Below are 13,135 nucleotides of genomic sequence, written 5' to 3' on the forward strand. Positions count from 1 at the left end.
AGATCGCCTGCTTGAGCATACCGAATATTATTTTGCTGAGAACCTCGGTTCGGTCTGATCTGCTGTCACGATCTGGGAAGCATACAAAGCCGTTATCAAGGGGAGGAAGAAATAGAAGATGCCCACACCTCATGGAATAAACAATTATTCAAAAAAGCACGTGTAACTGAATGGCACATGTAAAGGTACATTTATTTATACCAACTACTAATATTTTTTAAATTTTTTCAGCAAAATATTTTTTGAAAAGCAGAAAAAAGGGGTAAACCCACGCAATCAACACAGTGATTATACAAATACATACAATTATTAACAATTATGAACAACAACAATTGATGAAAAACATAAGAACACAGAACAAAAATATTGACACATTTAGTAATTCATGGTTAAATGTCAATGCCTGTTTTGAAACCACCAAAGCAAAGTGAAAAGGGGGGCAAGAGCTTGCACAATGTTCATTAACATAGATACATTTAATGTGTTACTGCGCTCTTGCACAATGCCGACGCGTTTCAGGTTCGAGCAAAGCGTGTTCAAACCCTCATCAGGGCTTTGTGAATTGTCTGTGTAGAAAAGAAAAAATGGAAACAATATTGAGAGCCAAGACTCACATGAATCGATTAAATTCATGAGGTTGTGAAAAAATGTGGGGTACCTGTGGTTATCAGGCTCCTAAGAACTGATTGATGGACAGGGGGCGGCACCTCAAAGGTTTAATTCTAAAATGAATAGAGCATATATTGTTTTAGGCGTTTCATGTAATTACAGTCTCATTTGCACCAAAAATGGGTGGGGGGAATCACAAATGAAAACCTACCTCTATGTGCACCGTCCGGCGCCCCTTAGAGGGAGGAGATCGAGGTTAAAAGTCTTTATGTCCTGTCGATTAAAAGCAGAGGCTAGTGTTGTAATATCAACCTCACAAGGACAAATTTGGCATTATTTGGAAAAAGGGAGAGAGCCCCATACCTTGCGTTTTATGTGGAGAAAAAGTGGTTTCCCTCTAGGTTGGAATCAATATGGTACTTCTACCTGGAAAAGTTAAAATAAACGTCACAACGGCTAAACATTGCCAACATTCATAAACTGAATCAAATGCGGGTGGACAGGGGCCTACCTGGGTTAGCTGCGGAAGTCGTTGCAGCCCAGGGATCGAAAAACGGAGTACGGAGTATTTCAATTTGCCTCCGTATGCGCGGCGCGCTGTAAAATGAGCACAAAGACGCAAACGAGTTAGACGGCTGAAAGCCATCGATTTTGAAGTGAATGAAGGCTCCAGGGGGGAGCAGGTTTCTTACCTGTCCTCGGACAGTCAGTGTTCGAATGCGAGGCTTCTCAGAGAATGCCCAGCGTTACGTGGGGCCATTTTGGACATACTAGATAAAGAACGATCAGCGTCACATTGGATTCTGGGATATGTAGTCCCAATTGGGAAAATACATAGTCGCGCTGGGTGAAAATGATTTCAATTTTACACTCACGGATGGAAAAGATTAATAAAGAACAGGGAAGGCGAAAAGGAGCCATTGTGTGGGTTCTCATTATGACTGAAAAGGGGAGTCCACCTTATGAATACAAAGGAGGCAGTGCAAGGCAGAGGGGGGCAAAAGACTATTCACAACTGGGCTATTGTCGGAAACATCGGCTAAATTCTTGATAATTCAGACATGCTGTTGAGACCTGTAAGGGTACTATTAAACTTGAGTATCAGGTATGCTTCCTTTTGGAGTAACACCTTGTCGATGTCTGCCGGGCGCTGTGTTGTACCAATTGTAAATAGTACTGACCATTTAAATTCCAGTTCTGAATGAGATTTATCAATAAAATGTTCAACCATGGGGGCCGTGAGGACTTTCTTTCTGATCCTGGACCTGTGCTGGCTGATGCGGAAATTGACTTGCTGGTTTGTTTTACCGATATAAATCTTGGGACAAGGACACTGGATGACGTATATGACGTTTTTGGTTTTGCAGTTGGAGAAACCGGAATGCTTCCATTTAATCCCCTGGTGTTCGAATTCATTGCCCTCAATCGTGCTAGAGCATGCTACACAATTGCCACATCTATGGTGGCCGTCAATTGGTTTCAAATTCCAACAAGACAAAATATCATGTTTGGATTTTGGCAATGACACATCAGCTCTGACAATTTGTTGTCCAATGCTTTTATTTTTCTTATAGGCAAAAATAGGCCGGGGAAAGGGGCATTCTAAGCCGTCAAGAAGATGCCAGTTTTTGAGAATTATTTGTCTCATTTTATGCGTGTCTGGACCAAATGTGGTCACGCATACCAACCGGTCTAATTCTTTCTTTTCTTTTATTTGCAGCAAGCACTCTCTCGGTGTAAAGCGAGCTCGTTTGTAGGAATGCCTGAGTAGCTTCTTGGGGTATCCTCTGTGTGTCATTTCCCCACAGAAGATTTCCGCATGGTGGTCAAAATCACTAATCTCCGTGCAATTCCTGCGAATCCGCAGTAATTGCCCATAGGGGAGATTGGTCTTTAGATTTCTCGGGTGGTGGCTGCTGTGATGCAGAATGGTATTTTTGTCAGTAGCCTTCCTATAGAGGGAGGCCTTAAGGAGTCCATCCGAGCATGTGACTTATATGTCCAGGAAGGTCATTTTGGTTTTGCTGGCTTCCATGGAGAATTTTATGTCGCTGTGTCTCGTGTTAATCCATTCGTGGAAACTACTGAATTCGGTCTGGCTCCCCTGCCACAGGAGCCAGACGTCGTCAATATAGCGCCACCAATAAATGATGTTACCACTGAATGGGTTATTATTATCAACGAACTTCGTCTCATATTGTGCCATGTAGAGCACTGCCATTTCTGGGGCATAAGGACACCCCATGGCAGTGCCCTTCACTTGCATGAAGAACTGATCGTCAAATACAAAGTAGTTCTTCTTGAGGGCAATTTCTGCCAATTTCAAGATAAACTGTGTAGGCACCCGGTGGGGACGCTCTCGCAACTCAACGTACAGCTCGATGACTTCAAGAGCCTCTTCCTGAGGGATCTGTGTATATAAGGACGTAACGTCCATTGTGACCATTACTTGTGTACAGGGATCAAAAGGAGTACCTTCTACCTTACTCAGAAAGTCGGTGGTATCTCTCAGATATGACTTGACGTTCTTAATGAAAGGCTTCAGGAAAAAATCAACATATTTAGAAATAGGTTCTAGGCAGGAGTCAACGCCAGATACTATGGGCCTCCCCGGAGGGTCAGCCAGGCTCTTGTGAATCTTCGGAAGAAGATATAAAATTGGAATGCGTGGAAACTTTTTTGTGAGGAAATCGAATTCCTTGGGTCCGAGAAAGCCTTGTTCATGGCCCTCAGTAAGTGTCTGCGAAATGAGGCTTTGTATGTATTTAGTAGGGTCTTCTTGTAATTTGCGGTACCATGTGGTGTTATTGACATGTTTCATGCCCTCACCAATATATTGGTCTCTTGGCCACAGGACAACTGCTCCCCCCTTGTCGGCCTGCTTAATGATTAAAGAAGAATCTTCTTTAAGGCTCTGAATCGCTTTGCGTTGGTACGGACTGATATTCTGTGGTACATATTTTTTGGATCTCTCCATTTGGTTAATGGATGCTAATAGTACCTGTTCGAAAGCCAGTACCTGTTTGGGGATGTTCTGGTATGGGACAAAATTCGATTTATTCCTTAGGCCAGTTGTTTCTTTATCAACTGGTGTGGGTTGGTGAAAGAAGAAGGCTCGAAGCCTCAACTTCCTACAGAATTCAAAACTTTAATCCCAAGTTTAATACGGACTCCTCGTGTTGTGTGAGAACTCTGTCGGATAAGTTCACAATCACGTCTGGCTTCTCTATGACTTGTAAAATCTGTTTCTGGTTCGCATTTCCCATGCTGGCTTGAACCTGGTTTTTTGTGGCTGGCCCCTGTCTAAAAAAGCAACTTGTTTCCTAGAATTGTTGCTTCTGTTGTCCAAATCTGAAATTTAAAAAATATTAGTAGTTGGTATAAATAAATGTACCTTTACATGTGCCATTCAGTTACACGTGCTTTTTTGAATAATTGTTTATTCCATGAGGTGTGGGCATCTTCTATTTCTTCCTCATTATAGTATGGTCCAGCCCCCCTCAGTCCCGATTAGGACCTGACTCCTTCTTTTCGCCGTTATCAAGGGGAGGGCACTAGCTCTTAATTCCGGATATCAACACAAACAAAGCGAGCTATTGCTTCAGACCAAAAACCTATCGCCTGGAGTCGGACCTCAATGCCAACCCATCGGATGAGACAGTTGCCAGTCTCTAACTTCAACAACAGATCTATTCCTCTAGGGTGTATTATTCGGCTGACGAATCCCGACTCCTTCTGGAGCAAATGCATTTACCCACTCTTTCCGACTCGGATAGGGACGAATTGGACGCCGATCTCACCACTGAGGAGATTAGGAACGCTCTATTTGCTATAAACTCGGGCAAGGCTATGGGACCTAATGGTGTCCCCATTTAATTCCTTAAGGGGATGGCCCAAGAGATAATTCCTCACTTGAAGGCTATGTTTGAGGAAAGTCTTGATCGAGGCAGCCTACCACCTGACCAACGATTGGCCTCAATAGCTGTCATCCACAAACCTAAGAAATCGCCCACTGACTTCGGCTCCTATAGGCCGATCTTTGTTATAAATGCTGAGGTCAAGGTTCTGGCCAAACTCCTGGCTACCAGACTCCTTACAGTCCTCCCCTCCCTCTTCCATGACGATCAATCGGGATTCCTGCCGGGCCGAAACACAGCTCTAAACCTCCGTAGATCACACAACGTCCTGGGCAGGCAGCCCTACATACAAGAGGATGCCGTAATTCTGTCCCTTGATGCCACCCTAGCATTAGATTCCATAGAGTGGTCCTACCTTTTTGTATTCATGAAACGCTTTGGATTTGGCTCTGTTTTTATTCAGTGGGTCCGATTGCTTTACACTGATTTGTTGGGCCAGGTGCGAGTCAACGCCCACACGTCCAGACAATTCCACCTGCATAGAGGGACCAGACAGGGTTGCCCCCTCTCTCCCCTCCTGTTTGCACTTAACTTAGAACCCTTGGCCCACTGGATCCGGTCTGATGCCTCCATCAGGGGGCTTCAGTGGAGTGATGACACAATTGATAAAATCTCCTTATATGCAGACGATATCCTGGTTTATGTCTCCTCTCCCAGGTCCTCCATTAATAATTTATTGCATGTCATCACAAATTTTGGTAAATATTCTGGTTTCTCCATCAATTGGTCCAAGTTGGTTTTGTTTTGTCTCCATGGCCCCCCACCCGCTCTTCCGAGAGGGTTTTCAATTGCCATAGCCAAGGATGGTTTCAAGTATCTGGGCATTTTTGCTACTTCGGACCCCAAACTCTTTTATGACCGCAACCTGAAAGGCCCATTAAAGAGACTCCATAGTGATGTATCTTATTGGCGTGCGCTACCTTTATCCCTCCCAAGCAGGGCGGCTCTTTTTAAAATGTTAGCACTCACACGTTTTTTATATGTCCTTCAAAATTGCCCATTCCCAATTGCTGATTCCTATTTCCGTGCGTTGGACGGAGATCTGCGACTCCCCTTATGGGACAGAAGGCTCCTCGAATTGCCCTTAATAAACGTACTCAGGGATGGTACGATGGAGGTATCGCCCTGCCAAATATGCGTGTCTATTATTGGGCCTCGCAACTGGTGGCCAGCAACTCCTGGATTCATGGGTCACTTGCGAACCTGGCTTTTCACCTTGAACGCTACCAGACTGAGCGGGAGGGGTACTTGGGCGCCTTGTATGGTAGGTTCCCCCGGACTCGCTATGTGGGGCCCATGTCCCAAACCGTAGCCATTTGACACCGGGCTACCAAGAGCCTGGGATGGTCCGACGTATTTACTAAGGCTACTCCGCTCTGGGCCTCACAGAAGCTGGGCTCCCTCTGCCATCATATAGGGTTTGATAAATGGGACATGATTGGCATCTCGACCCTAGGTGACTTGGTCCACAAGGGGAAACTACTGACTTTTACTGACCTCCAACAGCGACACGCTCTTGCCCAGAGTGAGACCTTCAGATACCTCCAAATTACACATTCTATCCTTACAAACGTATCCGATCTTTCCTCTCTTCCAGAGGCCTCTCCCCTTGAGGATAGGTTACTCTCTGAACCTCTCCTGACAAAGGCAATATCTTGCAAATACCGTAAATTATGCAACAATATGCCCGACTCCTTTTAGTCCCTACGAGATAAGTGGCAGCGTGACGTAGGCCGCCTGGAGAATGACGAATGGAGATCGGCACTAATGTCCCCCAGGGAAACGGCGATGAATCACCGTTTCAGGTTGATTCAATTGAAGGTCCTACACAGAGCCTATATGTCTGCCCCTCTCCTGGCCAAAATAGGTAGGCGCCCTAATGACATGTGTCTCCGTGGCTGCGGCCTCCCTGGTTCCTTTTACCATGTCCTCTGGGAATGTCCTGTAATTCAACAGTTCTGGGATAGGGCGGCCCAAAAAATGACAGAGGCAGTAGGGAAACCCATCCCTCTTTCCCCTAAGGAGGGGATCCTTAACATATGGGGTGCCACGGACCTCACTGAGGTGGAGCTCTAGTGGGTGGCACTGGGATTTCTGTTGGTGAAACGTGCAGTGGCAATGCAATGGGGTGCCCCCCAGAGGCCTCTCCTGGTGGGATGGGTGGCTGAAATGGACAGATGCATGCTGGCTGAAAAATCTGTCTTTAAGATCAGGGGATGCCCCAAGAAATGGGACAAAAAGTGGGGACACTGGAATGTATTTAGAGGTGAGATCTGTACTTCCCCCGCTGTGGATATGGCTATGGATAAGGCTGGACCTAGATGTTGTACTGATCCTTGATGTAATATTCTTTCTGTATTGCCCATCGTACCTGATTCTGTATTGTATGGACTAATTATTGGATGATGACTCTGCTTTTTGTTTTTGTTTTTTAATAAAATATTGAATAAAATAATAAAATTACATGATAAGCAATAAAACAGTTAACATTATAAAACACGATGATGTCAGTTCCTCGGAGCTGGCTCTGGCATAGCTATATGCAAGATGCATAATGGGGGTATTACCTTGGGTGACACTGTGTAAACCGAGGGAACTGGAATCGATTACCGATACTTTTTCTATTGTGATTATATCATAACTTAAAAGAAAAATGTATCTTTACCTTGATTAAATTGTTTAACATTATTTAAGTTGTTGAATTGTTCTTTATAAACTGCTTTAACCTTTGTCATTCGGGACTCAAATTGAAAAGTCCAGTACAAAGTAGTCCTATATCATTGGTAAGGATAGAAATGCTGAGCTTCTGTAATTAGATATTTTTTGCATTTTATTGATCTTAGATCAGTAGTTGAGAGAGCATTCTGGATATTTTATTTATTTTATTTACTTAACTGTGTATTTCTATAGCATTACTTCACCTAGTTATATTAGAGTGCTCTACTTGTAACAACATTTACATATTACTGTAACATAATGTGTACAACTTGATGAATACAGAAAACATGTAATTAAAATGTTATGTTAATAAGCAGTGATAAAATGGGACATGTCACTAGGCAGGTGGGAGAGAAACTGGGGCAAAGCCACAGCAGGCAGACACAAGCTTTTTTCAAAGGCGGCATGATGTTAGTCACTGAGAAATTTAGATTATGCCAGAATAATTTGCTGGATTTTGTGTTACATTGCAAAATCCCGTAAATTACACCATTATGTTGCCTTTCCCGGCAAACCTATTGTGAGTGACTGTTTATTTTGTGCAGAGCTGTGGTTTTGCATAATTACGCGAAAGCATAATTTTTTGCATAACCACGTATCGTTTTGCATAATTATAAAGCAATTTGCATAATTAAGCTCAATTTTGCATAATTATGCCAACAAAAATTTCACGCACCTCTACTATGAAGGTCAGTGTTTCAGGGACAAGCTGGGCTAGTGAGACTCATGGATAATAGCCTCCTGGTGTCTGCATCATGTTAATTGAGCCTTCTCTTAATTAGGCTTCCACACCATAGGAATGAAGCTCATCGTTCAGAGGCAGTGCAGTAATGAATTCCTGTTTATGTGGGCTATTTTGTTCAAATGCATTCAGCACTGTTAAAAAATTTCAAGTTCAGAGCACCTTTCTTAAAGACTCGCTCTCTCTCTGACTCTAGTTCTGATGAATTCCTATAAAAAGGTCCAGTTAGGTGGTATTGTAATTTCAACCTTACTTTTATTTTCCAAGATATGATAACTGTCAGACCTCTCCATCTTATCCAAAATCTGTGGATCATTTGTTTAAAATTACTCATGGGTAAACAATAGGTTGAAAAGTGTGCTGTGTCAGTAAATGTAATCAATTATTGGGTTGGGAGCATTTGCGTGATCAGAGCAAATAGTGTGATAGAAACTGAGTGAGAAAAGAGCATCTGGCTAAGTCTGCGAATACTTATCAGATTAAATAGACACTTTAGTTAAAGGGGCAAGCCAATATTTAGAGGATCTGTAAGTAGAGCAAATGGGTAATGGCAGATGCTTATGTTTAAAAATAGCAGGTAATGGAGGAAATCATTTACTACCTGGCAATAGCAGAAGCTTTTTATTAGGGGTGAGCGGAATTTGCGTAGTCGCGCTACGCAAAGCTCAGCGAAACGGTAAAAAATCTTCGCGAGCACGCAGAGTTCCGCGAACATGCAGCCTTTATTGTTCCACCCGTTGGAGGTGCTTTTTTCCTGTTCGCGAACACTGTTTGCGTGCTAGGGAGAAATATCTTGCAAACACACATTTTGAAAGCGCGAACAAGCAAAACATTTTGCGGATTGCAGAATTTTTGGCAATTCAGCATTCTCTGCGGAACGCAAAATTACCAAAATTTCGCAAGCGGAACGGAATTTACCGCCCAGGCCTACTTTTTATAACGTTGATAACAGAAAGGGTTTGTTGATGTGGGGAGGGTTCTATGAGTAACAATCAGCTAATGAGAAAAACCTGGACAGATATCATGAGCCAGTGTATTCAGAAAAATGTATAGTAGGAGCCACTGAAATATATGTAACTAGCACCATAGAGCTGCCATTATTAGATGTTCTGTTAGGTTGGAGCTGTTTATTTCATATGTGAAAACTTGTACAAAAAAGTGAATGTTTAAATGTAACCAATTACTCTTTGCAGTTGCTGAACTATTGTCAGAGTCCCGCCTGTTGTCTTACACGTCTCAAGTCACCATTAGAATGTCCTTCCTCTTCAGGCTAATTAACATTATCCACGTACAGACGCTAACGCAGGTAAGCATGTGATATTTATACAACGGTTTCACTTTTGTTTAGAATGTTTATGTACCAAATGATTGGATAGTACTAGCATGATTTCGTGCTAAGCTTGCTGTCCTCTGTCCTCTGATTTCTGGAATAAAAGTATTGAATTCCAAGTCATTTGCAATGTTCTCTTCAGAAATGGAGTTCATCACATAGATCAGTCCCATTAATTATGAGTCATTAAACATAAAATAAATGTATGTTTTATTGTATCATCTACCCTCGCCTAAAGCCCTGTACTTCTACAAGCAAGCAATCTTCTTGTTATGGTGTGATTTTGGATAACCTGTTTGTCTTCATGTCTCGTGTTGTTATGGACTGAGTTAAAAACTCAATTTTATTAACATGTTTTAAACTGGATTTCGAGGTTCAAATCTAAGTTCACAATTAACATTGTGGCAGGAAAATGATGCAAAGATAGCTTAATTGGAGATTAATGCGAAAGAGAAGCCAACAAAGCAGTGGCAGTTTGAACTCAAAGAGGTAGTTATTAAGGAGCAGACATCATAGACATGAACATAGTATGAGGTGTGTGAGCAGGAAGACTAACTATAGCTGAGGAGTAATAATTTTAAATAAGTGTAGATGGATTGGTTGTTTTTTTGAAGTGATTTATTCTATCTTTTTTTTTTACATATGTTATTAAGATTTTCCTGATTTTTTTTGTTAGACAGTAAAAAGCATATAAATTCCAGTACATGTGATTGCATAAACCATTGATTGCCATATAACATATACAGGATAAGGGCGTTTACCCTGAGCAGCATCAAAACAACTAGTAGTGCAGTGCTTTCAACAATGAGCACTTATTAAACTTTTCAGGCACTACGTATGCAGATTCAATACCATCAACTGCCAGTAAGTGAAAAGCATAAAGAAGACACTGGGTGGAAAATGAAGGCAGTAGGTCATTCGAATATATAAAGGAAAAGAAGAAAGGGAAAGAAAGGCGACAGCATATGAAGTAAACATCTGAACAATCGTGATTACAACATTGTCTCCATCTAAATGCTAGCACACCTCACTTGCAACCTAACCCTGTTTATCTGAAAGAAACAGGTTGGTGTTAGATTCCATACCTTAGAATACCCCCAGGCGTCAGACTGGATCCGGAAAGTTTTGCGTAGCAGTACCCCTGCGCGTCGGTAGGCGTCGTCTGCGGCTCCGCGTCCGTCATCGGCGTCTTGATCGCCGGGGTGACGTTGTCGGAGTACTTAGACGCCGCCCTTGCGCGCTGACGTCAGTTCTTCTTTTTTCCGCTCCAGCAAGCGCAGATCCGGGAAGAGCAGTACTCCTAGTAATTTTTTGACTAAGCTTTTTCAATCTCTTTTAGATCTTCTCGAGTCTATCTCGACTCTCGGTGCCTATAGGGATGCCCGGGTTCAAACCCTGCGACGACTGTAGCCGCATGATGTCGGTTACCGTCCCCCACCGTCGGTGCCTTTACTGCCTCGATGCTGACCACGATGACAAGTCGTGCCCCGACTGCCGGTCCTTGACGTTGAAGGCTAGGCGGGAGCAGTTCCGTAAGCTCCTCAAGCTCCGGCAGTCGGCCCCATGCCGCTCGTGGTCCCGGTCCAGGAGGAGGTCGAGGGACCGGTCTCGGGCCACAGTCATCACAGCTCGGCAAGTTGGGCTCCAAGTCCTCAGGTAAGTCGAGGCACAAGAAGTCGAAGAAGTGACATCGCTCTTCTGACTCCACCCGACACGGCCTGGGCGACACTGCCCATGCGGCTCCGCTGGAGCCGCAGGCGCCGCGTCCAGGTTCACAGCCGCTGGTCCGTGGGCTGCACGCAACGCCATTGGAGATCAGCGCCTTCCTCACGGCCATGAGGTCGCACTTCCCTCCGTCAGAACCAGCTGAGGTGCTTTCGGGGCCGGTGGCTCCGGCCCCAGCGCCGTCGGGTGCTTCGGTGCCGTCGACAACTTCGGTCCCGACGCCGCAGGGTTCCTCAGGATTCAGGCCTGGATGCGTGACGACGCCGGTCGACCTTACGACACCTCCGCTGGCGCCATCACAAAGGGTGTCGTCCCCGGCGGCGTCGTCCCCGATCCCCACCCCGGTCCGGATCCGGCATTGGACCGACACCGTCTTTGACGCCGATCGGTGAGCCCTTCACCGACGACCCGGCTCCATCATTTATTCCTGACTTTCAGGAGATGGATGACGAGGGGGATTGGGAGGGGTCTGAGGACCCTCTGGCACTGCAGTGCGAGTTGAGCCAGGACTGGACAGACGAACTGGGGGAGGCAAGTGGTCTGGATACTTCGCCAGATACTGGATTTGTCTCCCCTCCTACCGTAGCTACAGAGGAGGGGGCTGCTTACAGTGTGGTGTTGACTAGGGCAGCCAAGGCCTTGGCTCTTGAGCTCCAAGTCGCGGCTGTGAAGACTAACCTCCTCACTGAGGTGCTCAAACCGCAGGCAAGCTTATCAGAGCCTCTCCTGCCATTCAACGAAGCCCTCACTGACGTTCTGTTGGGCACCTGGTCCAAGCCCTCTACAGGCCTCCCTGTAGATAGGAACGTGGCCCAACGCCACCTCCCGGCTCCGGGCAACCCCAGTTTCCTGTCCTTTCACCCCACCCCTGAGAACCTGGTGATCCAGGCCTCAACCTCCCAGACCGCATTCCCGACTGCCCCTCTGGATCGGGAATCCAAAAGGTACGATCAGTTCGGGAAGAAGCTGTTCTCCTCACTGAGTTTGGGGTTGCAGTCTGTCAACACCGCCTGCCTTTTGGGCCGTTACTCCCACTCTCTGTGGGGAACGGTTGCGGAAGTGCCGCCGCTGTGCCCGGCGGAGGTCCAGGCAAAGCTTACCCAAGCCCTAGCAGAGGGACGGGATGCAGCACGCTATTCCATTCGGTGTGGACTGGATACCACGGACTCGCTAGGCAGGGCGATTGCAACGACAGTGGCGGTTCGCCACCTCGCCCTGTGAGGTCCGACAATTTTTCGGGGGATGTCCAAGCCTCCCTTATGGACATGCCCTTTGATGTCCGTCGCCTCTTTGGCGACAAGGCGGACAGTGTGCTGGAGCATTTCAAGGACTCCAGGGCTACGGCCAAGTTCTTTAGCCTCGGCCAACGCCAGCAAACTTCCGCCTTTCGTGGCCAAGGAAGGGGTGCCCCCTCACATCCAGCTAGCCACTTGCCGCAGAACCAACCTCAACGCGGTCGCTGATGTGGTAACCGCCGTGGCGGTGCCGGGGGACACCGGCACGGCCAGTCCACACCCACCCCCGCAGCATCTGCCTCCAAATCCTCCTAGTCTGAGTTTGTAGGCCCATTCGACGCCAGTGGGGGGCAGGGTTTGCCATCTCCTCCACTGGCGCTCCATCACGTCGGACAGGTGGGTGCTGCAAATCGTCCGAAGGAGCTACTCCCTCCCCTTCGAGGCTACTCCTCCAGCCATGCCACCGCAGTACCACCGCATGTCCGGGGATCACTTGCAACCTCTGCAGGAGGAAGGTATGGCCCTCTTGGCCAAGGGGGCTGTCGAGCGCGTTCCTGGGCCAGAAGTAGGACGTGGTTGCTATTCCCACTACTTTCTGGTACCCAAGATGGGCAAAAGAGGGCTAAGCCCTATCTTGGACCTACGGAGCGTCAACGGCTTCCTCCGAAAGGAGAAGTTCAAGATGCTGACTTTGGCTCAGGTCCTAGCTGCCCTGGACCCAGAAGACTGCATGGTGGCGTTGGACTTGCAGGATGCGTATTTCCATATCCCCGTCCTGCCAGCCCACCGGCGTTACCTGCGGTTCACGGTAGGCAACGAGCACTTTCAGTTCACCGTGCTCCACTTCAGCCTTACCAGC

The 13,135-nt window shown here is 46.1% G+C and overlaps 1 protein-coding gene across 2 annotated transcripts in view; it reads left to right on the forward strand.

Annotated features, from left to right (window-relative positions):
- TRPC4AP (transient receptor potential cation channel subfamily C member 4 associated protein) overlaps positions 1–13,135 on the forward strand; it is a 729,914-nt gene that overhangs the window by 613,395 nt on the left and 103,384 nt on the right. For both annotated transcript variants that reach the window (XM_086932356.1, XM_086932357.1), the window contains exon 17: positions 9,180–9,292. In XM_086932356.1, coding sequence (XP_086788482.1) covers positions 9,180–9,292 — 113 coding nt within the window. The remainder of the gene's footprint in view (positions 1–9,179; positions 9,293–13,135) is intronic.

The sequence above is a fragment of the Lissotriton vulgaris genome, chromosome 7 (genome assembly GCF_964263255.1).
Source record: "Lissotriton vulgaris chromosome 7, aLisVul1.2, whole genome shotgun sequence".
NCBI classification, from domain to species: domain Eukaryota; kingdom Metazoa; phylum Chordata; class Amphibia; order Caudata; family Salamandridae; genus Lissotriton; species Lissotriton vulgaris.